This window comes from Myotis nattereri (assembly GCF_964212035.1).
Source record: "Myotis nattereri genome assembly, chromosome: 1".
Taxonomy (NCBI): Eukaryota; Metazoa; Chordata; class Mammalia; order Chiroptera; family Vespertilionidae; genus Myotis; species Myotis nattereri.
The window spans coordinates 100402815-100428211 of record NC_138075.1 but is presented as its reverse complement, the minus strand read 5'-3'; the positions used below and the strand labels follow the sequence as shown (position 1 = coordinate 100428211).

The following is a 25397-nucleotide window of genomic DNA, read 5'->3' as shown; positions in this document are numbered from 1 at the left end:
CTTGGGCTGGATGTTCCCCACCCCCGTTCTAACGGGTAGTTAGTTCTATAGCAGTAGAAATGGAAGGTTATTATGACCAGTGTTGAGTTATTAGTTTTGTGATACTATCTTATTTTCTTCTACCATTTTCTACTTAGGATAAAGTGTCAGAAGGTCTTGCAGTTTCTTTACTTACAATGAAATTTCATATGGAGAGGAGGCTTGAATTGGGTACAGTGTGAATCTATATATATAATCTACACTAATAAAAGAGAAAAATGGTAATTGGCTTACGGCGATACCGTTTTCATTGGCTAATCAGGGCTATATGCAAATTAACTGCCAACGAAGATTGGCAGTTAACTGCCAACAAGATGGCGGCTAATTTGCATATGTAGGCACAATGCAGGGAGGCGAAAGGGAAAGCAGGAAGAAGCCCCCTGCCACTGACAGTGATCTGAAACCCAGGGGGGAGCTAAGAGCTGGGGGGCAGGGCAAAGGCGGCCCTGGGGCCGCCTTTGCCCTGCCCCCCAGCCATGATCGGAGAATCAGGCGCCTTTGCCGCCCTGGCCAGTGATAGCAGGAAGTAGGGGTGGAGCCAGCGATGGGAGCTGGGCACAGTCGAAGCTGGCAGTCCCAGGAGCTAGGGGTCCCTTGCCTGGGCCTAAAGCGAAGCCCACGATCATGGGGCCACTGCAGCTGTGGGTCCCCACTGCCCTGGCCGAACGCCTAGGCCAGAGGCGTTAGGCCTGGGCAGGGGCGGAGCCTGCAACCGCGGGGAGCTGGGGGTCCCCTGCCCAGGCCTGACACCTCTGCCGGAGGCCTCAGGCCTGGTCAAGGGGCCGATCCGGTGATTGGTGATCGGAGGGTGATGAGGGTCAACTCCTCTGGCTGAGGCATCAGGCCTGGGTGGGGGCGGAGCTGGGGATTGGGGGGATATGATGGTCCCCTTGCCCAGGCCTGAAGCCTGGGTCAGAGGCATCAGGCTTGGGCGGGGGGTGGAGCAAGCGATCAGAGGGAGAGGGGGTCCCCTGCCCAGGCATGATTCCTGGGCCAGAGGCCTCAGGCCTGGGCGGGGGCCAGAGCCAGTGATCGGGGGGAGATGGGGGTCCCCTGTCCAAGCCTGACACCTCTAGCGGAGGCGTCAGGTCTGGGCAAGGGGCCGATCAGGCGATCGGAGGGTGATGGGGGTCAACGCCTGAGGGCTCCCAGTATGTGAGAGGGGACAGGCTGGGCTGAGGGACACTCTCCCCCCGCCCCCCACACCCAGTGCACGAATTTCGTGCACCGGGCCCCTAGTCTATAATAATAAAAGGGTAATATGATAATTAGACCAGATGTCCTACTGGACGTCATTCCGGACAAAGCCAGGGCCGGAGAGAAGCCAGCCTGTGTCCTGGGTGCCTGCGGGCGGCCGGAGGGAAGCCAGCCTGTGTCCCAGGTGCCAGAGGGAAGCCGGTGCTGGCAGCCAGGGGAAGGAAAATTAACCTGCTATATTTGGTCAAATATTTGACTCACCCCTAATGCTTTGGCAGGGCCAGACCAAAAGATTTTAAGGCTCTTGGGCTGGATGTTCCCCACCCCTGCCCTAACAGGTAGTTAGTTCTACAGCAGTAGAAATGGAATTTCGTGCATCAGACCTCTAGTAGAGAAATATGCAAATTAGCCCACACGCTGTAATGCGATGACCGAATAGCAGGGACCTGAGCAGCCACAGGCTCCCAGGGCCGCCAGCCCCCGAGTGCCAGCACACCCTCAGACCTGGAATAATGACGCATTTACAATGAGCCCAGAGTCACTGCACAGGGGGCTGCAGATCAGGGGGGCTGAAGATTGGGGGAAGCTGCAGATCAGGGAGGCTGCAGGTCGGGGGGGGGGGCGCCTATGGACCAGGGGACTGCGGACCAGGGGAGCTACAGATCAGGGGGGCTGTGGTTGGGAGGGCTGTGGGTCTGGGGGCCTGCAGATCAGGGGGCTGTGGCATTGGGGACCCCAGCTCCAAACCCAGAGCCTGGCCTCAGGGCTGCAGCTGTGGCTGCTGTGCCCAGCGGGGAGCCCCACAATCTGCCCCCACAGACTCAGGAGAGCCAAGGGGTCCATGGGGACGGCCAGGAAGAGGCCTCACCTGGGGCCCTTTACTCCATGAGGAGGGCCCCATGGATGGGAGTTGGGGGCCAGACCATGACCAGCGATCAGTGTTTGAAGAGGGAGCCTTCAGCCCTGTGAACTTTCTCTCCCAATGAAGCTCTGGCTCCTCCCTGCACTCAGGCCCTGCCAGAGGCCATGCTGGGCCCGCATGGCCGCTGCCCACACCCACTGGTGTCTGCAGTCCCATGTGGGACCGTGAACTGTGTCTGAGCCACTCTGAGGTGGAGCCCATGTCACCTCTTTAACGTTTTCATTTTTGCTGATTGGACTTTTGCCTTCTGAGGCGTAGAAGCCAGGATGGTGGGCGCTGTGGGCTAGAACCAAAAGTTACATGATAGCAAGTTTTGGTGAGGATGTGGACAAATGTAGGGAGGGCGCTGGGGGCACCAGTCAAACCTCTGTTGGGCTTTGGGAGCCAAGGGAGGAAGAGCGAGGTCCAGGAGCAGCTTTGGGGCCATGGCTGTTGTGGTGACTGTGCTGCTCCCTGCAGGCCGAGGTGAGTGATACCCAGGGGATGGGAGGGGGCGCCTTCTCTGAATGAAGCTGTCAGAGTCGTGAAGCTCCTGGGTGACCATCTGCGGGCTAGAACCAAAAGTTACATGATAGCAAGTGTTGGTGAGGATGTGGACAAATCTGAGCCCTCATACACTGCTGTCATAATGGAAATGGTGTGGCTGCTCCTATAATGATTAATATTAGTCACATAGGACCCTGCAACCCGCCACTCCGAGGTATACACCCAAGTGAGGCAGCCCATCACAAACACCCATTGTGTATGGTCCCATTCCCATGAAATGTCTGAAACAGCAGTGTGCAGATGGCTGGGTGGGGCAGGCAGCTAGATGGGGAAGGTGGCACAGGGTTTCTTCTAGAAGCAATACAACGTTCTAAAAGAGACTGGTGGTGCCCTGCTGGTTTGGGTCAGTGGATAGTGCATCAGCCTGCAGACTGCACGGTCCTGAGTTCATTTCTGGTCAAGGGCACATGCCCAGGTTGTGGGCTCGATCTCCAGTAGGGGGCGTGCAGGAGGCAGCCGATCCATGATACTCTATCATTCATGAAAGCTGGGGGGGGGGTGAGTTGGGGGCAAGCAGGCTGGTGGGGGGGGCAGTTGGGGGCAAGCAGGCTGGTGGGGGGGCAGTTGGGCGAGCAGGCTGGTGGAGGGGGCAATTGGGGACGAGCAGGCTGGCAATGGGGGGCAGTTGGGTGTGAGCAGGCCAACAGCGGGGGCAGTTGGGGGTGAGAAGGTCAGTGCGGGGGCAATTGGGGGCAAGCAGGCTGGCAGGCAGTGGTTAGGGGCGATCAGGCAGGCAGGTAGGTGAGCGGTTAGGAGCCAGCGGTCCCAGATTATGAGAAGGCCCCCTGATGGGTCCTAGATTGTAGAGGGTGCAGGTGGGGCTGCACGAATTTCATGCACTGGGCCACTGGTCTAATCTAATAAAAGAGAAACATACAAATTGACCGCACCTCCACTATGTCCCCAAGCCACGCCCACCAGCCAATCAGAGCAGCTATACGCAAATTAACCCAACCAAGATGGCGGCCGGCAGCCATGGAGCTGGAGCAAGCAGGAGGCTTGGTTGTCCCGGCGATGGAGGAAGCCAAGCTTCCTGCTTGTTCTGGCCAGCTGTGGCCTCCGCTCAAGGCAACAAAGTTTCAATTATAGAAGACAAATAAATCCCAGATATCTGCTTCCAGCCAGCCTCCACTGGGAGCTTGGGTGGCTGGGGGCCGTGGCCAGCCTGCAAACAGCCATCAGCCCCTCACCCAGGATGGCCACACCTTCATGGGGTGAGGGTCACTGCTTGGGGGGGGTGGTGGCCAGCCTGCAAACAGCCATCAGCCCCTCACCCAGGTTGCCCAGACACCCCAGCAGGGACTCCCACCCTGAAGGGGCTGTGGCCAACCTGCAAACAGCCATCAGCCCCTTACCCAGGCTGGCCAGGCACCCCAGCAGGACCCCCCTCCCTGAAGGGGATTTGGCCAGCCTGAAAACAACCTTCAGCCCCTCACCCAGGCTGGCCAGGTACCCCAGCGGGACCCCCACCCTGATCCGGGACACCCTTCAGGGAAAACCAGCTGGCCCCCACCCATGCACCAGGCCTCTATCCTATATAATAAAAGGACAATATGCAAATTGACCCTAACAGCAGAATGACTGGGAATCACTGGTCACTATGATACACACTGACCACCAGGGGCAGACACTCAATGCAGGAGCTGCCCCCTGGTGGTCAGTGTGCTCCCACAGGGGAAGCTGTGCTCAGCCACAAGCCAGGCTGACGGTTGCCAGCACAGTGGTGGTGGTGGGAACCTCTCCTGCCTCCTCAGTAGCACTAAGGATGTCTGACTGCCTCTAGGCCTGCTCCCTGCTGGCAAGTGGACATCCCCCGAGGGCTCTTGGGCTGCCAGAAGGATGTCTGACTGCCAGCTTAGGCCCAATCCCCCGGGGAGTGGGCCTAAGCCAGCAGGTGGTCATTTCCTAGGGGCCACAGACTGCGAGAGGGCACAGGCCGGGCTGAGGGACCCCCCCGAGTGCACAAATTTTTGTACACCGGCCTCTAGTCTATAATAATAAAAGAGCAATATGTTAATTAGACTGGGTGTCCTTCTGGACGACTTTCTGGATGAAGCTGGGGCTGCGAGGGAACCCTGGGTCCCGGGTGTCTGCTGGCGGCTGCTGGGAAGCTTCAGTCCTGGGTGCCATTGGGAAGCCGGTGCTGGCAGCCGGGGGAAGGAAGGCCTACTCTTTCACGAATTTCATGCTTCGGACCTCTAGTAAGTAAATAAGGGGAAATGTTTTAGGATTACTATTTATGACTTATTACTGTACAGTAATGAAGACTGCAGATTAAATTCTGTACCCTAAGATTTTTAACACTGAAAGTAAGTCTTAAGTTCTGTCAGAGATTTGTTATGCTCAATACAGATATTAGAAATTTAACTTTTTTGTAATACGTTTTCATCTCTCAGTACTGTGTAGATGTTATAATGGGTACAAATGCATAGCGCTTGGTCTTTACCCTCAAGGAGATTATAAATTTGGAAAGAAGAAAATAAAGAAGGATAAATTAAGAAAGAGAAAAAATCTCACTCAAAGTGAGTTCTCAGAATTCCAAATAAAACACAGGAATAATTCTAATGCTGTTACAGACATGAGAAAATCAATTATCAGGTTATTGTACTCACTTTAGATGATAAAGACTTTGACTATGTTTGGGTGTTCAGAAACTTAAATGAAAGCTTTTGTTTTAAAAGAACAAGGAATTTCAAACTCAAAACAAATGTTAACATGAACAGGTGAATACAATAAAGAATGTGCAATTAGAAATCTTTGAGATAAAAAAGATAGTAATTGAAATAAAAAGTACAGTGGATAGCATAAACTATAGAAGAGAGATAGGAAGATAACAAATAGTAATGCATACATAGTTAAGGGAAATAGAAGATGGGTAGAGTTTTCTATACTCATTCTAGGAATTCCAAAAGGAGAGAATGGAGGAAAATGGTAGAGAAATAATATTAAAAATATAACTTCTTCAAATTTTCTAAAACTAAAGGAAGGTAAAAGTAAGTTCACGTATTAACAAAGTTTACTGGATCTGCAAAACTTCAGTATAAACAATCTTAAAAGCCATCAGGGGTAAAAGATCAGATTACCTGCTAGGGTAGATTACATCATTGAGACATTGAGGCCATTTTTTACCCACTCTTTTTTAGTGCTCTTTACCATGCACCTTTGTAGTGGCCTCCCACTACAAAGTGGATGGGATGTATTATCCTGCCCTTTACTGAGTTCAGTCATGTGACTTGCTTTCACTGATGGAATGTGAGCAGATGTGTCACATAGCATAATATTGAGACAGGCTTGAGTACCAGGGCTTGCTCTTTCACCTCTCCCATTGCCATGGGAAAAACATGCCAGGCCAGTTTACTGGTCCTAGGAAGAATAAATAGGTTTTGTTTTGTTTTCTAAATAAACAAAGCCACAGATCTGTGGGAAAGTGCAAAAGATCTAACATTTGTTTCATTGGAGTTCCAGAAGGAGAGTGCGAGGCTGAAAAATATTTGAAGAAATAATGTTTGAAAATGTTCCAAATTTGGAAAAAGTGAAACCAACAGATTTAAGAAGCAAAGTAAACTCTAAAAAGGACAGACTAGAAGAAATCCACATCTAAACACGTAATCACATTTCTGAAAACTAAGGACCCTGCCCCAGCCCCATTTACTCAATCTTGAAAGCAGCTCAATGAAACAACACATTTATTATCTATACTAATAAAAGGGTAATATGCTAATTAGACCGGACGTCTTCTGGATGTCCATCTGGACAAATCCAAAGTGGCTGCGAGGGCCGAGGAGCGTGGGAGAGGTGGGGCAGCGCAGGAGAGGCAGGTCAGCACGGCCCCTTTCGCAGAGGCCACTGGAGAGGTACCGCCGCTGCCCCTGCTGCCATGGGAGAGGAGGCAGTGCCCCTGTTGTTGCCACTGCCACCACCCCTTTCACAGAGGCAGCACGGGAGAGGCCTTGGTGCGGGCTGGTCCAGCGCTGCGGCCCCTTTTGTGGCAGGGGTGCGGGAGAGGCCACAGGAGAGGGGGCTGCATGGTCCCAGTCTCAGTGCTACCCCTTCCACAGAGACAGCGGTACAGGCCCGGTCCCGGTGCCTTGCCTCCACGGAGGCTAGACAGGATTCGACCTGGTGTGCTTCAACCTCCCACAGCCCCTCCCCTAGCCGGTCTGGTGCCAGAACGCCCCCCATCCACCCATAGGCGGGGGGTGGGGCCAACGCTAAGAAGCGAGGGCCGAGGGCTGGCAGCTGCGGTAGCCGGCAATGGAGTGATTGGAGCAGCGCCTTCCCATGATCGGCCCGGTTGCTTCCTGCAGAGGTAGGCCAGACTGTGGCTTAGGCAGGGAGCGGGCCTAAGCCATCAGTAAGACATCCCCTGAGGGCTCCCAGACTGTGAGAGGGGCAGGCCAGGCTGAGGGACTCTACCCCCCAGTGCACAAATTTTTGTGCACCGGGCCTCTAGTAGGTTAATAATGATTTGAATGGTGGTAGATGTCTTCTTAGAAACCATGAAGCCAGAAGGAAGTGGTGAAATATTTTTCATATGTTAAAAGAAAACACCTGTTAACCCATAATTGTATATCCAGCAAAAATATCCTTAAGGAATGACAGTAAAATAAAGATATTTTCAGATGATATTAACTTAAGAGATTTATCACCAACAGTCTTTTTTCACAAAAATTTCTTCAAATAGAAAGGAAATGATAACTGAAGAATACTTGGAACATTAGGAATGAAGAAATAATGGGGAATGGTGACTATCTGAGGAGATTTTAGTCCTGAGCTTTTAAAATTATTTGAGTGCTCACTTCAGCAGCACATATACTAAAACTGGAACAATACAGAGAAGATTAGCATGGCCCCTGGGTAAGGATGACACACAAACTTGTCCATATTTTTAGACTTAAATGTAAGTGGTGAAACTATAAAAATCTTAGAAGAAACCATAGGCACCGAATCTCAGATGTCTTTTGTAGCAATATATTTGTCAATACATCCCCTAGAGCAGTGGTTCTCAACCTTCTGGCCCTTTAAATAGTTCCTCATGTTGTGACCCAACCATAAAATTATTTTCGTTGCTACTTCCTAACTGTAATGTTGCTACTGTTATGAATCGTAATGTAAAAAATATCTGATATGCAGGATGGTCTTAGGCGACCCCTGTGAAAGGGTTGTTCGACCGCTAAAGGGGTCGCGACCCACAGGTTGAGAACCGCTGCCCTAGAGCAAGGGGAACAGGAAAATAACAAATGGGAATACATCAAACTAAAAAGCTTCTGCACAGCAAAAGAAACCATCAACACAATGAAAAGGGAGCCAACTATATGGGAGAATATATTTTCCAATGATACATCTGATAAGAGGTTAATAAAGACCTCATACAACTTAATAGAAGGGAGACAGACAATCCAATTTAAAAATGGGAAAGGACCTGAATAGACACTTCTCCAAAGAGCACATACAGGTGGGCATGAAACATATGAAAAAATGCTCAAAGTCACCAATCATCAGAGAGATGCAGATTAAAACTACAATGAAATATCACAGCTACCAGAATGGTTATCATCAACAAACGATAAATCGTGGCCAGGATGTGGAGAAAAAGAAACCCTTGTGCACTGCTGGTGGGAATGCAAACTGGTGCGACCACTGTGGAGAACAGTATGGAGTTTCCTCAAAAAATTAAAAATGGAACTGCTATTTGACCCAATGATCTCACTTCTAGGGACATATCCTGAGAAGCCTGAAACACCAGTCAGAAAGAATATATGCACGCCTATGTTCATAGCAGCATGGTTTACAATAGCTAAGATGTGGAAACAGACCAAGTGCCCATCAGTAGATGAGTAGATAAAATACCTGTGGTACATTTACACAGTGGAATACTACGCAGCTGTAAAAAAGAAGGATCTCTTACCCTTTGAGACACCATGGAGGGATCTAAAGAGTATTATGTTAGGCTGTGCACTCTGAGGACCCGAATCTGCTTCTTGCTTCAACAATGTTTGGACGGAACAAACCCAGGGATGCCCCATCTTCCAGCCTCCGACCACTCTCCTGTGTCTCATCCAGTCACCACCTTCAGAACCACCTCCGGGACCAGCCAACACACCATTTTGTTTCTACCTTAGCTTCTTGTTGCTGAACAACCATGAACTCCCAAATTCGTCAGAATTATTCCACCAAGGAGGAGGCTGTGGTCAATCACCTGGCCAACCTGCAACTGCAGGCCTCCTACACCTACCTCTCCCTGGGCTACTATTTCAACTGCGTGGAGGGTGTGGGCCACTTCTTCGAGTTGGCGGAGCAGAAGTGCAAGGGTGCTGAGCATCTCTTAAAAGTTGCAAAACAAGTGTGGCGGCTGCATTCTCTTCCAGGATGTGCGGAAACCTACCCAAGATGACTGGGGCAAAACTCAGGACGCCATGGAAGCCACCCTGGCCCTGGAGAAGAACCTGAACCAGGCCCTTTTGGAGCTGCATGCCCTGGGTCCTACCCGTGCAGACCCTCATCTCTGCAACTTCCTGGAGAACCACTTCCTGGATGAACAAGTGAAACCGATTAAGAAGATGGGTGACCACCTGACTAATATCTGCAGGCTGGCTGTCCCCCGGGCTGGACTGGGTGAGTATCTCTTCGAAAGGCTCAGGCTCAAGCATGACTAGGCACCTTTGGAGCCCAGAAGCCTTTCAGAGGCCCCTCTGCATCCCCCTGGTGTCACTGGCTTTTACCTGAGCCTCTTCCCGAAACTGCTAGCCATTCTTTTAACCACCCTGGATCCCTCTCCCATGCATTGGACCAAATGCAATAATAAAGCCTTTTGCAGGAAAAAAAAAAGTATTAAAATAAATCAGTCACAGAAAGACACATATCACATGACCTAACTTATATGTGGAATCTAGTGAACAAAGCAAACTGAAAAAAATACATCTAGAGACATGGAAGCATGGAATAGACTGATGAATCTCAGAGGGAAGGGGGAGGAGCTGCAGGAAGAGATTAACCAAAGAATTTATATGCAAATGTGCATAACCCATGGACACACACAGTAGCTTCGTGAGGGCCTGGGGGAGGGGTGGAGGAGCTTAGTTGGGGGAAAAGGAACTTTTAATACTTTCAGCAATAAAGAGAAATTTTAAAAAATCATGTTTGACATTCAAAAGGGAAATTACAATATTTCTGAAGTAGCACTTGAATATAGAGATGTTTAAGACCAACTATATCATAAAGGCGAGGAGAATAATTTGGTGTAAATTTTTTAAGGTTTTTACATTCCACTTGAAGTAGCAAAATATTGATACTAGTATACTGATATGTTAAGTATGTAAATTGTAATTCCTAGAGCAAGCACTAAAAATAACAAGAGATACACTCAAGAAACTATAGATGGTCCTCACTTATGATGATTTGATTTACGGCTGTTTGACTTTATGATGGTGTGAAAGTGGTTGACATTCAGGAGAAACTGCACTTCCAATTTTGAGTTTTGATCATTTCCTTGGCTAGAGATGAACATGCAATGCTCTCTCATGATGCTGGGCATTGGCAGGGAAGCGTAGCTCCCAGTCAGGCATGTCATTATGGAGTAAACAACGGACACTCTACAGTGCACTGTGTTGCTAGTGTTTTTTTGGATATTTTGTTGAGGACGTTTAAGGTAGGCTTGGCTATGCTATAATGATCAGTATATCAATTGTGTTAAATGCATTTTTGATTTAACAGTATTTATAACATATGATGGATTTTTTGGCACATAACCCCATTGTCATTGTAAGTCAGGGAATATCTGTATGATAAATTAAAATATGGTAGGCTCTGGCAGGGTTGCTCAGTTGGTTGGAGTGTCACTCCATAATATCAAAAAGGTTTTAGGTTCAGTTCCCAATGAGGGCACATACCCAGGTTGTGGGTTTCATCCCCTGTCAGGGCACCTCTAAAATCAATGAAAAAAACACACATATAATTGAGTGAGGATTAAAAAAAAGTGGTAGTAGGCCACAAGAAGGCAGAAATAGAAAAATAGGCATGTAAACAGAACAGAAAACAGTAAAATGACAGGCTTAATCCTTACATAAATAATTATATGAAATGTAAATGCTCTGAATAAACCTATTAAAAGATTTTCAGAATGGGCAAAAACCCATGATCCAACTATATGCTTTTACAAGAAAATTACTTCAGATGTAATGATATATTACATCATGCTAACGATTGTTTATCAGATAATCTATGGGAAATCTCATATTTCATGGTGAAATTTCAGAAACTTTCCTATTAGAGTTAGGAACTAGATTATAAATTCTCTATCACTGCTTCTGTTCAATAATAAAATAAGAAAAGAAAAAGAAAAAGTGATTTCTCTTGCTATTGGAAAGTAGAGTATTCCTATGAAAACTTTTGTAAGCCAAAATGACGAAAAGTGCAGCATGTGACATTTTTTTCGTAAAGCAAAAGTCCTCTTCAGAAATTTTTTCTGCTAGTGAAAATAGGTGTACTCAGGTAGTTCTTTTGTAAAAGGAAAGAAGGCACACTATGAACTTTTGGAGAGTGGGGGATACCTGTAATAGAGTTGAAAAGAAAGATGCAATTGTTTTTTGTGTTTTGTTTTTAATTGTTAGAAAAATCAAGAGACTCTACAATCTCAAAACTTAAAATAGTTCAGTTGCTGAGTATATAATCAACATAAAGACTACTCATTTTTCTAGTAAGTAGTTTTAAAATGTTATAGGAATAAAGATCCCTTTTTCATTAACAGTAGCAACAGCTACAAGAAGAACCATGACTAAGAAGATGCCTATTAAAGTTTGTAAGATTTTAAGAAAAATTTCAGATCAGAATTGAAGGACATAAAAGAAGACCCAAATAAATGGTGCAGTTTTACATTATGATCTTGCATTGGTAGGCTTAATTTTATAAGTGTCCACATTAGTCTATAAAATTTGCTGCATTTCTATTTACTATACCCCTCCCCACCTTGTTGCAACTCATTCTAAATTTTATTTGCAAACAAATGTCTATGAAGAAGCAAAATATTCCTGAGTAGGGACAATGTGTGGGTGGGGGGAGGCGGAAATGCACATGAGGGCCTGGGTTTTTGTTGTAGTGATTAGTATGGACACATATATAGAGGAATAGACCAGAATGGAATAGGAAGCTCAGATGTGGCATTACAAGTCCATGGATTAAGCATGGACTATGCAGTAAATGTTGCTAAGATTATTGGTTATTCACATGAAAGAAAAGAACTAACTGTAGACCTTGACCTTACTTCATACTTCCAGGTAGATTACAGATCTATCTACACTAATAAAAGAGAAAGATGCAAATTAACCGTCACTCTGCCACTCCGCTACACCCACCAGCCAATCAGGAGTGAGTATGCAAATTAACCCAACTAAGATGGCAGTGGCCACGGAGTTGGAGTGAGCAGGAGGCTTGGGTTGCCCCTGGTGATGGAGGAAGCCAAGCTTCCCGCCTGCCCTGGCCGGCCCTGGGCTCCGCTCAAGGCCACAAAGTTTCAATTATAGAAGATAAATAAATCCCAGATACCTGCTTCCAGCCCGCCCTGGCCTCTGCTCAAGGAGGTGCTGAAAAAAAAAAAAAAGGAAGGGCTGGGAGCTTAGGTCACCAGGGGACATGGCCAGCCTGAAAACGGCCATCAGCCCCTCACCCAGGCTGGCCAGGCACCCCAGCAGGACCCCCGCACCCTGAAGGGGCTGTGAGCAGCCTGAAAACAGCCCTCAGCCCCTCACCCAGGCTGGCCACACCCCCATGGGGTGAGGGTCCCCTCTGTGGGACTTGACCAGCCTGCAAACAGCCATCAGCCCCTCACCCAGTCTTGCCAGGCACCCCAGTGGGACACCCCCTACTCTGAAGGGTCTGTGGCCATTCTGCAAACAGCCATTAGCCCCTAACCCAGGCTGGCCAGGCACCCCAGCGGGGACCTCCACACTGATCCAGAACACCCTTCATGGCAAACCAGCTGGCCCCCACCCATGCACCAGGCCTCTATCTATACTAATAAAAGGATAAAGTGCTAATTAGACCGGCATGACTGGCCATTTTCTGGATGTCCGACTTCCTTCCAGACAAAACCAATGGTGGTGGGGGCCAAGGCAGAAGCAGTTAGGGGAGATCAGGCCAGCAGGGAGTGCAATTAGGGGCAATTAGGCAGGCAGGCAGAGGTAGTTAAGGAGCAATCAGGCAGGCAGGCAGAGAGGTTAGGGTGATCAGGCAGGCAGGCAGAGGAGTTAGGGGCAATCAGGCAGGCAGAGGCAGTTAGGAGCAATCAGGCAGGCAGGCAGGTGAGTGGTTAGGAGCCAGTGGTCTCAGATTGCAAGAGGGATGTCTGACTTCTGGTTTAGTCAGACATACCCCAAGGGGTCCCTGATTGGAGAGGGTGCAGGCTGAGCTGAGGGAACCCCCCCCCCCCCAAACACACATGAATTTCGTGCACTGGACCACTAGTCCTATATAATAAGAGGGTAATATGCAAATTGACCCTAACAGCAGAACAACTGGGAATGACTGGTCACTATGACACACACTGACCACCAGGGGGCAGACACTCAATGCAGGAGCTGCCCCCTGGTGGTCAGTGCGCTCCACAGGAGGAGCTCTGCTCAGCCACAAGCCAGCCTGATGGCTGCCAGCACAGCGGTGGTGGTGGGAGCCTCTCCTGCCTCCTCAGCAGCGCTAAGGATGTCTGACTGCAGCTTAGGCCTGCTCCCCGCTGGCAAGTGGACATCTCCTGAGGGCTCCCGGGCTGCCAGGGGGATGTCTGACTGGCAGCTTAGGCCCCATCCCCCAGGGAGCGGGCCCAAGCCAGCAGGTGGACATCCCCCAAGGGGTCCCAGACTGCGAGATAGCACAGACCAGGCTGAGGGACCACCGCCCCCCCCCCCCCCGAGTGCACAAATTTTTGTGTACCAGGCCTCTAATATATATATATATATATATATATATATAATATAACAATATGCTAATTGTCCATTACCACGTCACATCACGACCGGATCAGCAGGCTGTGTCCCCACCCTCTGCTCAGGCAGCTGCAAGGCCGGGGTAGGATAGGTTACGATAGGAGGGGATAAGAAAGGAGAGGGAGAGGAAGGCAGGCCTGCATGCAGACAGGCTGAGAAGAGAAACAGAAATACAGAAAGAGAACAAGAAAAAGATGCAGAATGGAAAAGGGAAGGAAATGTGGGGCTGCACGTGGGAGGGGGTAGCAACTGCAGGGGGACTAAGCAGGTGCGCCTGGCGAGGGGTGGGGCACAGGTGGTGTGGAGCAGGGAACACCCCCCCACCCCCAAATGCGGGAAGAGGGCACTGGAAGCCTTTGGCAGGGAGGTGCTTCTGGGTCCAGAACAGAGTGGAGGCAGGTCCGAGGCCTTCACCCTCACTGGGCTGGGTGTCCCAGGCAGGGAATGGGAGCAGGACAGCAGCAGGCAGGCCAGGGAAGTGGGTATGGCAAACACCGGGCCGGGGTTGAGCCCTGGGCTGGGGTGTTAACTCCCCCTCCCTCCCAACAGAAGCTTTAAGAAGGGAAGGAGGGAGGGAAGAACTTTATAAAGGAGTCAGTAGAGAGCAGAGTTGAAGAAAAGAGGATGTATGAGTGAACTGTAGGAGCTATAATGAAAATCAAGTATAGTTGTGTACTGGGGACAGATTTTAAAAGTAGGAGTCAGAAAAGAAAAAAGATAAATGATAGTGAATAATTAGGCAGGTAGGTAGATATTAAAATAGTGCCAGTAAGTAGAGAAGAATGTTTGGGAAAGGTAGGATGAGAGGGAAAGAGGGAGGGAAGAAAAGTTTTAAAGGGGAGTTGGTAGAACTTAAAAGGAGAATGGGAAGAAGGAAGAAATGGGGGAGGTAGCAAAGCAGGTCTGAGGGAGGAAGTAAAGAAAAAATTAAGATGGGAAGGAAGGAAAAGGGGAGGGAGTGCAAGGGTAAAGAGAAAGGAAAGAAGGAATGTGGGGAGCGAGGGAGGGCAGGAGAAAGATGGGGAGAAGGATGATGGAACAGAAGTTGGAAATAAGGAGGAAAGAAAAGTTTATAAATGATGAGTCAGTAGTAAAAAGTGTTACATAAAGGAGAGAGAAAAATTGTGTGAGAGGGAGAAGCCAATAAGGAAGTCAAATACAATTGTGTGTGAAGGGGATAAGATTTTTTTAAAAAAAGTTAACGGGTGACCAGGCTGTCAGGGGAGGGCAGTTAGGGGGATAAGGCAGGCAGGCAGGTGAGAGGTTAGGAGCCCAAGGTTCCGGATTGCGAGAGGGCTGTCCAACTGCCAGTTTAGGCCCGATCCTCGTGGAATCAGGTCTAAACTGGCAGTTGGACATCCCCCAGGGGCTCCCAGATTGGAGAGGGTCAGGTCAGGCTGAAGGGACCCCTTCTCCCCACCCTGTGCATGAATTTCATGTACTGGGTCCCTAGCATAACTATAATAAGCAAACTTTAAAGGCTATAGAAGGATATATCTATAAAGAATATCTTTGACTACAGTGTAGGAAGAATTTCTTAAAGAAGAATATAAAGAAAAATTGTGAAAGGCAAAATTGACAGATGTGACTGAATCAAAATTAAACAAGTGTCTTCTAATGTAAAAAATACAATACACGAAGGAGAAAACATGAGCTACAGACTAGGAAAAGATGTATTTAACTCCCATAATTTACAAAGGTTTAGAATCCCAAGAATAGAGAACATCCTATTTCTTTTTGTACATGCCAGTAAGAGAAAGATAACCTAGTTGCAAATAGGCAAAATACATGACTAAGCAATGCACAGAAGAGGAAATAACATGAAATGATACATGAAAAGATACTCAGTTTTACAAGTGACCAGGAAAATGAATTAAAACAATGAAATAACATTTACCCTTCAGATAGATTTTTTTAAATGTGTGCATATATACATACTAGAGGCCCAGTGCACAAAATTCATGCACGGGTAGGGTCCCTAGCTGCTGCTGGCCATGGGTCGGGGCCTCCCTTCCCTGGCTTCCAGCTACCGGCTGGGCCTTCCTTCGTCCTGTGGTGGTCAGCGCATGTCATAGCAAGTGATCGAACTCCCGGTTAGTCGAACTCCCGAGGGGACACTTTGCATATTAGGCTTTTATACATATAGCTAAATATGTATCAAATTACAAACTTCATGATAATGAAAATTGAATTATGTGTTACTACTGGGGAGGGAGAGAGGAATGGAATCTGGAAGCAATATTCAGAACCTTTAATAGGTCTGTAATGTTTTGTTTAAAAAAAAAAGTAGCTGAACCAACTGTCTTATGTTAGATATGCTAAAGCTCAATGGTAGGTTTTCATTATTGTCTAGAGTCTTGTATATGTTTGAAATAATTCAAATAAAAATTCAGTTAAAATTTTAAACAAAAAGCTAATTTTAAAAGGATTAGAAAATTGTTTTTTGTCATCTTGTTTAATTAAGAGTGTGTGTAACTGTGGGGTTTTCTTATTTTTCTTTTCTCTAATTGTGACACTTAATTTTTGTCTTTTGTCTACACTAGATTATATGTTTCATTTATGCTTTTTATTGGCTTTTATTAACATACTGTTGCCTAGTAAAACAATTAACACATTTAAAATTGTGATTATTACCCAGGTTAATATTACATTATTTTTGTTGCCACATAGAAAGGATTTTTAAACAGTTGTGGTAATTGTAAAGGTCAAAAACTAGGGGAGGTAACAATTAAATTCATATATAAGTTTTCATACAACTATTCATTTTCATTATTGCTGACAATGATTGAAGGGAAAATATAGCCTTGTTTAATAATTGGGTCTCTTTTCACTTAGAGATTTCTGGCACAGAATTTTAAAAAAAAATACATTTTTATTGATTTCAGAGAGGAAGGAAGGGAGGGAGGGAGGGAGGGAGGGGGAGAGAGAGAGAGAGAGAGAGGGAGGGAGGGAGAGAGAGAGAGAGAGAGAGAGAGAGAGAGAGAGAGAGAGAGAAACATCAGTGGTGAGAGAGAATCATTGATTGGCTGCCTCCTGCACGCCCACACTAAGCCCACAACCTGGGCATGTGCCCTGACATGGAGAGAGAGAGACACACACACACACACACACATCAGTGGTGAGAGAGAATCATTGATTGGTTGCCTCCTGCACACCCACACTGAGCCCACAGTGTGCCCTGACCTGGAATTAACTGTGACCTCCTGGTTCATAGGTCAGTGTTCAACCACTGAGCCACTCTGGCCAGGCTGGCACAGAATTTTTTGGCAGCCTTTAAACTTCTTTGTTTATTTTAGAAATGACCCCATTGGTGAATTGTGATAAATATTAAGATTAAGCAACAGTGAATTAAAAAGAAACACATGTGATTGTCTGGCTTTGGCAAATTTTAATGTGAAAAATAAAGTAAGAGCTTTGGGAGACAGTTTTAGAAGGGTCTGTAGGGACTCATTTTGGAGAGAAAAGAAATGGCATACAGTGTAGAAAAATGTTGGAAGAGTTTTTAGTAGTGAAAACATCTCCAAAGATACTTTTATTGAAATTATAATCAGAATCAAGATTAACTGGGCTTTTAGGGGTGGTGGTAATAGATATACTAGGTATCTTTTGGTTTCAGTAGAAGAAGGTATCTCTTGAAAAAGCAGATTAATTTTGTTATTTTATTACAATTTACTATTTACTAAATTACCTGTATAAAACAGCATACCTCTTAAACCTCACATTTCTCAATTGTTTATGCTTGACATTTCAAAAACTTAAATGACTTAATGCCTTATTGATAATGTGTTTTTAATTTTATATACAATTTTCTTGGGCAGTTATTACCTATCTGTTGTACACAACTGATATAGGATTGATTTAGAATTATGACCATCTCTACCTTTTGACCTGGTTATATTTTACCTCTTCAGAGAAAGAAATAATAGTGTGTTTGGCTTATAAGTGAAACAAAAGTAATAACAAATGAACAAAATTTTCTTTAAATATGAGAATACTTTTATAGTGTATGTAAGAATCTACACTAATAAAAGACAAACATGCAAATTGACCGTACCTTTGCTACGCCTTAAGCCACACCCACTAGCCAATCAGAGCAACTATATGCAAATTAACTCAACCAAGATGGCGGCCGGCAGCCACGGAGCTGGAGCAAGCCGGAGGCTTGGTTGCCCCAATGATGGAGGAAGCCAAGCTTCCTGATTGCCATGGCCTGGCTCTGAGCTCCACTCAAGGCAACAAAGTTTCAATTATAGAAGATAAATAAACCCCAGATACCTGCTTTCAGCTGGCTGTGGCCACGGAGCTGCAGAGAGCAGGAGGCTTCTCTCCAACCTGCCCTGGCTGGCTCTGAGCTCCTCTCAAGGCAACAAAGTTTCAATTATAAAAGGTAAATAAATCCCAGAATAAAAAAAGAAAAGAAAAAAAGGAGAGGCTGGGAGCTTCCATTGCCTGGGAGCTTGGCCAGCCTGAAAACAGCCCTCAGCCCCTCACCCAGACTGGCCAGGCACCCCAGTGGGGATCCCCACCCTGAAGGGTATGTGACCAGCCTGCAAACAGCCATCAGCCCCTCACCTAGGCTGGCCAAACCTCCATAGGATGAGGGTCCCCACTGAGGGGGTGCTTGACCAGCCTGCAAACAGCCATCAGCCCCTTACCCAGGCTGGCCAGGCACCCCAGTGGGGAGCCCCACCCTGAAGGGGGTGTGACCAGCCTGCAAACACCCATCAGCCCCTCACCCAGGCTGGCTAGGCACCCCAGCGAAACCCCAACCCTGATCCGGAACACCCTTCAGGGCAAACCAGCCGGCCCCCACCCATGCACCAGGCCTCTATTCTGTATAATAAAAGGGTAATATGCAAACTGACCCTTACAGCAAAATGACTGGGAATGACTTGTCACCATGACACATACTGACCACCGGGGTCAGACGCTCAATGCAGGAGCTGCCTCCTGGTGGTTAATGTGCTCCCACAGGGGGAGCTCTGCTCTGCCACAAGCCAGGCTGACGGCTGTCAGTACAGCGGTGGTGGTGGGAGCCTCTCCAGCCTCCTCAGCAGCACTAAGGATGTCCAACCGCAGCTTAGGCCTGCTCCCCGCTGGCAAGTGGACATCCCCCGAAGGCTGCTGGGCTGCCAGATGGTTATCTGCCAGCTTGGGCCCGATCCCCCAGGGTGCGGGACTAAGCCAGCAGATGGACATCCTCTGAGGGGTCCCGACTACAAGAGGGCATAGGCCCAGCTGAGGGACCCCCCCACCCCCCGAGTGCACAAATTTTTGTGCACCAGGCCTCTAGTTGTTTATAACCTACACCATAAATTGAATTCATGTATATTTTAGAAGTAGCAGAAACCCTAAAAAGTTAATTTGTCCAGTGACCACATTTGAGAAATTACTAGAGGCTCAGTGCACAAAATTGTGCATGGGTGGGGTCCCTTGAACTGGCCAGCAATTGGGGCCACAGGAGGTTGGCCAGTAGGGGGTGGGGCCGCCAGAGGTTGGCTATGGGAGTGCACTGACCACCAGGGGGCAGCTCCTGCATTCAGCGTCTGCCCCCTGGTGTCAGTGCATGTCATAGTGACTGCTTGACCGGTTGTTCGTTCGCTTAGGCTTTTATATGTATAGTAGATGGTAACTAATATTTATTGAGAACCTACTATCAGGTCAGTATTTGCTACCTTTTACACTTGCTTTAATCCTCATGTCAACTCTGTGAACTAGATATTCCTGTTACATCTGTTTCACAGTTGATGAAACCTAGGAAGATTTAATATTTTGCCAAAGGTAACATTTACTTGGTCCCTCTAATACGAACATGCTGGTCAGATGAGAAAACAAAGGACAGAAAATTCTTGTTAGTGTCATATGATGAACTGTGCCTTACTTCATGTGTCATTGGGGGCTGGCATATTTAGATTTTAGTTTTGTTTCTATTATTTATGAAGTATATTTTTTTCTTTAGTATAATGTTTCATCTCAGCAACAAAGAGAAATAATTAAAAGTAGGAGCCTGGACAGGCGGCTACAAGAACCAATAGTATTGACAAAGTGGAGACATAGCACCATTGTGCTGGACACCAATGACAAGGTAAGACTTTTTGAAAAAAATCTGTTGAGAATTTTGGCAAATTCTTTTTTATTTTCTCCTTAGCTGAATATCATACCTTAGTGACTCTTTGTCCTGTAGTAGATTTTGGTTTTGAAGTGTTTTGATTTTTGCACAATAAAGTTTGGTTTTGAAGTGTTTTTACACAATGGACCTTCTTATCTGTAGTTTAATGATGTATGCATATACCTTGATACATTTGAGCCTAGTAGTTGACAGAGTGTTGTTTTATTTTGATAACCCTGTTTTCAAGTTATATATTTGTTAATTATTTGTCTTTAATCTCTAGAAAGTTTTATAGTACAGACAATTTTTCTCATATCAGGAATGATTGGAATCTTATACCCTATGTTTCCCTAATGCTCTTTGCATAAAGTGCTTCTTTTATCAATCTGAGAAGTAATGTTCTGATTTCAAATAGGAGATTAATTATGATGCAAACTTCAGAATGGAAAAGCCATAAAGTTTTAAACTTCCTTGTGTTACATCTTTTCATTGTGGCTTCATTTTGGGGATGGAGTAGGTAATCAGTACAAATTTGCAGAACATTAGGTATACTAATGTTAAAATGTGAGGGTGGTGCTAACACTCTAATATTAAGGAAACTATTTTAGAAAGATATTTGTTGTTGGAGACTTTTAAAAACGTTTACTATCAGGCTTCTCTTTTGACATAATTAAAAGGTTTCCTGCAGTTTTAGGTGTACCACTGAAAACTGAATGAACTCTCCTAAGGTGTAGTTCTCTATATTTGGATACTTTCAGTCTTAAAGTCCTTTATAAATTATCTCAGTCAGTCAAAACAAGTATTTTTTTTTAGTAGTACAAATGGCTGTAAAGTTGTCTTTGTTGAATTAAAAGATGGACTTTTGTAGAGCTGTAGAAATATTTTACTCATAAGATGGACTAAAAGAATAACAATGAAAGTAGTAGATAAGTTTCTAATTTCTGCTTTGTAAGGTTGAATGTAGATGGCATATTAAAGGATTGAAATTCTGGGGTTTGTGCCATTGAAGAATGCTTGAAGATACATTACATTGAGATTAACCTGAGTAGATAAGATTCCTAGAGATTTTAATAGAAAAAGTCATTTTACTCCAAGAACCAAATTACAATGAGGGTATATAGAAAGCTCCTTCAGGCCATGTATAGCGCTCTAATGTAAAAGCCATTGCTGAACCAACTCCACTGCCTCTTAATAAGGAACAAAAAGAATGATTAGTTTGGTGATGTGGACTTAAAAGTTTGTACTCCTTTTTAATTTTTCTTTCTTTTTTTTTAGAATATGTTTGTATGTACTTTATTTTTTTAATTAAATGTTTATTGTTCAGATTATTACATTTGTTCCTCTTTTTTCCCCCCATAGCTACTCTCCACCCAGTTCCCACCCCACCTTCTGCCCTTACCCCTGCCACTGTCCTCATCCATAGGTGCATGATTTTTGTCCAGTCTCTTCCCACACACCCCACACCCCTCACCCCTGAGAATTGTCAGTCCACTCCCTTTCTATGTCCCTGATTCTATTATATTCACCAGTTTATTCTGTTCATCAAATTATTTATCTTCTTAAAGGATACCTTTCAATATTTCATGTAATGCTGGTTTGATGGTGATGAAATCCTTTAGCTTTATCTTTTCTGTGAAGTTCTTTATCTGACCTTCAATTTTGAATGATAGCTTTGCTGGATAAAGTAATCTTGGTTGTAGGTTCTTGCTATTCATCATTTTGAATATTTCTTTCCACTCCCTTCTGGCCTGCATAGTTTCTGTTGAGAAATCAGCTGACAGTCGTATGGGTACTCCCTTGTAGGTAACTAACTGTTTTTCTCTTGCTGCTTTTAAGATTCTCTCTTTGTCTTTTGCTCTTGGCATTTTAATTATGATGTGTCTTGGTGTGGTCCTCTTTGGATTCCATTTGTTTGGGGTTCTCTGCGCTTCCTGGACTTGTAAGTCTATTTCTTTTACCAGGTAGGGGAAGTTTTCTGTCATTATTTCTTCAAATAGGCTTTCAGTATCTTGCTCTCTCTCTTCTTCTGGCACCCCCATAATTCGGATGTTGGTATGCTTGAAGTTGTCCCAGAGGCTCCTTACACTATCTTCATATTTTTGGGTTCTTTTTTCTTTTTGTTTTTCTGGTTGGGTGTTTTTTGCTTCTTCATATTTCAAATCTTTGACTTCATTCTTGGGATCCTCTAGTCTGCTATTGAGTCTGTGTATAATATTTTTTATTTCAGTCAGTGTATGCTTAATTTCTAGTTGGTCCTTTTTCATATCCTCAAGGGTCTCACTAAATTTATTGGCAGTTTCTAGAAAATTTTGAAAAACCTTAAAAGTGTGGTTTTGAACTCTATATCCAGTAGTTTGCTTTCCTCCATTTCTGTCATTTGTGACCTGTTTCTTTGTCTCCGCATTTTGGCTGCTTCCCTGTGTTGGTAGGGCCCAGTGGCTCAGCCTCCCCAATTACCTGGGGTGGACACTCTTGGTACACCCCTTTGTACGCTTTATGCACAGTCTTGTTGTAGTTAAGCCTTGATTGTTGTAGGTATCACTGAGAGGAATTGACCTCCAGGCCAATTGGCTGTGAGAATCAGCTGTGGTTATGGTGGGAGAACTTCTGTGCTGGAGACACCCTTATGGGGCAAGACTTGCTTCAGTGGGGCTTTGTTGCTCACTGAGTCTGCCCCCTGAGTGGTTCCCTTATGGATCTGAAGAGTTGTAATTTGGATGGTCCAGTCTGACCACTGGGTATACTGGCTCTTGGATTTCTAAGGAGGTGCTAATTTAGCCTCTGCCTGAAGCTACCCAGCAGGAGCTACAGAGAGATCTGCAGATTCCTTTTGTTTGTTTGGGGTTTGGAGGTGCCTAGATGAGGCCCAGCTGTGAAGCAGTGCATGCTGCTGTTGGGCTTTGGGCCTTCTGTTTGGATGTTCTGGGTCTGTCTGGCCCAGCTGCAGTTTGTTAGGTAATTTTCAGATTGCAAAGGGCCAGGACATTCATATGAGAAAGGCTCTGAGCACAGCTTGTGGGGGGGGGGGGGCGGGGTCTCAGGGAATCAACAGGGTGAAGCAAGCAGCTATGGCTGATCCTCAGCCCTGCCCTAAGAGGACCCAGGTCTCACTGTTCTGCGGTAATGGCTGCAGGTGCCTCTGAGAGAATGCTGCCCTCGAGGTCTGCCCGATGCCAGACAGTCCAGTTTCTCCTCGTATGAGTCTGGGTCCCCAGAGACTTGCCTGGAACTGGCATTCAGATACGGAGTGTGTGTCTCCCTCCTGATTGAAAAAGAAAGCCGCGTCCTCAGTTTCCAGCCATTTCCGCGTGTGCGTACCTCTGCACTTTACTTCCACACTGCACCTCCTCTGAGTCTCAGTGTGCTTTTTTCTTTCCTTCTAGTTGTAGAATTTCCACTCGGCTAGCCTTCCTGTGGTTCTGGATGATGTTCATTTTGTCTTTTAGTTGTATTTTTGAAGTGGTTGTGCGAGGCACAATTTCCAGTGTTTACCTATGCCGCCATCTTGGTTTTTCCTCCTTTTTAATTTTTCTTGAAATTTATTTTCAGTCAATTAGAATAACTTTTATGAAGTTTTTAATTACATTTTCTTTTTCAAATTGTGTCAGAGTTGTGGGGACATGATTTTCTTCAGACCAGGATTTACTTATGTTTGGTAGAAATGTCTCTCCCCCTCCCTACCTTATCCTGTATAAAAAAGAGGTAATATGCAAATAGTCATAACACCCTCACACCATCACGCCAAAACTGCTTAGACACTCAACATTGGGGAGAGAGGAATGGGGATCAGTTAGGCATAAATGAGGTCACGAGAGAGGAATGGGGACCAGCCAGGCTGCGGCCCAGGAGAGGGACAAGCTGCCCACACTGTGGTCCCAGGTGCCAGCGCCTGTGCCTGCGGATCGGGAGAGGGACAAGCCACCTTTCCTGCAGTCCTGGGCACCAGCACTTGTGCCTGCAGCCCGGAGAGGGACAAGCCACACGCCCTGTGGTCTCAGGCGGCAGCGCCTGCCCCTGTGACCTGGGAGAGGGACAAGTTGCCTGCCTTGCGGTCCCGGGTGCCTGCAGCTTTTGCCTGGGTGAAGCTGCCCGCCCACAGTCCCCTGTTGCTGTGGCCAGCACGGGCGAAGCCAGCCTGGGTCGTGGGTGCCTGCGGCTGGCCAGAGGGAGGGAAGCCCAGGTCCTGGGTTCCTGTGACCAGCCGGAGGAGGGAATCCTGGCTCCTGGGTGTGGGGCGAGGCAGAGTAGGTTAGGGGCGATCAGGCCGGTAGGGGAGCAGTTAGGGGCGATCAGGCAGGCAGTCAGAAGTGGTTAGATTGAAAGAGGCAGTCGACATTCCCTGAGGCGTCCCGGATTGGAGAGGGTGCAGGCCGGATTGCGGGAAACCTGGGCCCCATGCATGAATTTCTTGCACCAGGCCTATAGTCTATAATAATAAAAGCATAACATGCTAATAAGACCAGACAGCTGAACAATCTTCTGGACATCATTCAGGACGTCCTTCTGGATGAAGTCGCGGTGGCGGGGTCCGAGGCAGAGTGATCAGGCAGAAGGCGAGCAGTTAGGGGAGATAAGGCAGGCAGGCCGAGGTGGTTAGGGGCGATCAGGCAGGCAGGCGAGTGGTTAGGGGCCACCAGGCAGGCAGTCGAGTGTTTATGAGCTATCAGGCAGGCAGGCGAATGGTTAGGGGCGATCAAGCAGGCAGGCAGAATGGTTAGGGACGATCATGCAGGCAGGCGAGTGGTTAGGAGCCAGCGGTCCCAGATTGCAAGAGGGATGTCTTACTTCCGGTATAGGCCTGATCCAGCAGGGCCTAAAGCGGCTGTCGGACCTGCCCCGAGTGGTCCCAGATTGGGCCTAAAGCTGCAGTCGGACATGCCCCGAGGGCTCCCAGATTGTAAAAGGGTGCAGTCCCGGCTGAGAGACCCCTTCTCCCCCTTGCACAAATTTCGTGCACTGGGCATCTAGACCTTTATAAATAGAATCACAGATAATTGCTTCACCATGTAAACTTTTCTTTTTATTATCATCCTATATAATATGCAAATTAACCCTCATGTCCACACAAGATGGCTGCCTACGACCAGGCCACCAGGGGGTTTAGTGAGGGACAACCAAACGACTGAACAAGCAGGCTGTGTGGGGAAACCAGACTGGTAGGGGTGTTAGTGAGGGACGACCAAACGACTGAACAAGCAGGCTGTGTGGGGAAACCAGACTGGTAGGGGTGTTAGTGAGGGACGACCAAACGACTGAACAGCAGGCTGCATGGGGCGACCAGGCCGGTAGGGGTGTTAGGGAGGGACAACCAAATGACTGAACAGCAAGCTGCATGGGCTGACCAGGTCGGCGGGGGGGGGGGGGGGGGGGCAGTTAAGATAGACCAGGCTGGCGGGGAGCGGGGGCAGTTAGGGGTGATCAGGCAGGCAGGCAGGTGAGTGATTAGGAGCCAGTGGTCCAGGATTGTGAGAGGGATGTCCAGGCCTAAACCAGCAGTCGGACATCCCCTGAGGTGTCCCGGATTGGAGAGGGTGCAGCCTGGGCTGAGGGGACCCCCCCTCCCGTGCACTAATTTCATGTACTGGGCCTCTAGTCTACACTAATGAAGAAG

General features: G+C 46.9%; 1 protein-coding gene and 1 pseudogene across 2 annotated transcripts in view; both read left to right on the top strand.

Moving 5' to 3' along the window:
• ARHGAP12 (Rho GTPase activating protein 12) overlaps window positions 1-25397 on the top strand; it is a 199316-nt gene that overhangs the window by 121226 nt on the left and 52693 nt on the right. Inside the window, exon 7 of the mRNA XM_081100731.1 lies at window positions 19637-19762. Coding sequence (XP_080956857.1) covers window positions 19637-19762 — 126 coding nt within the window. The remainder of the gene's footprint in view (window positions 1-19636; window positions 19763-25397) is intronic.
• On the top strand, window positions 8847-10696 carry LOC308525899 (ferritin light chain-like; annotated as a pseudogene). The gene has a single exon. The product of its transcript is annotated as a ferritin light chain-like (transcript).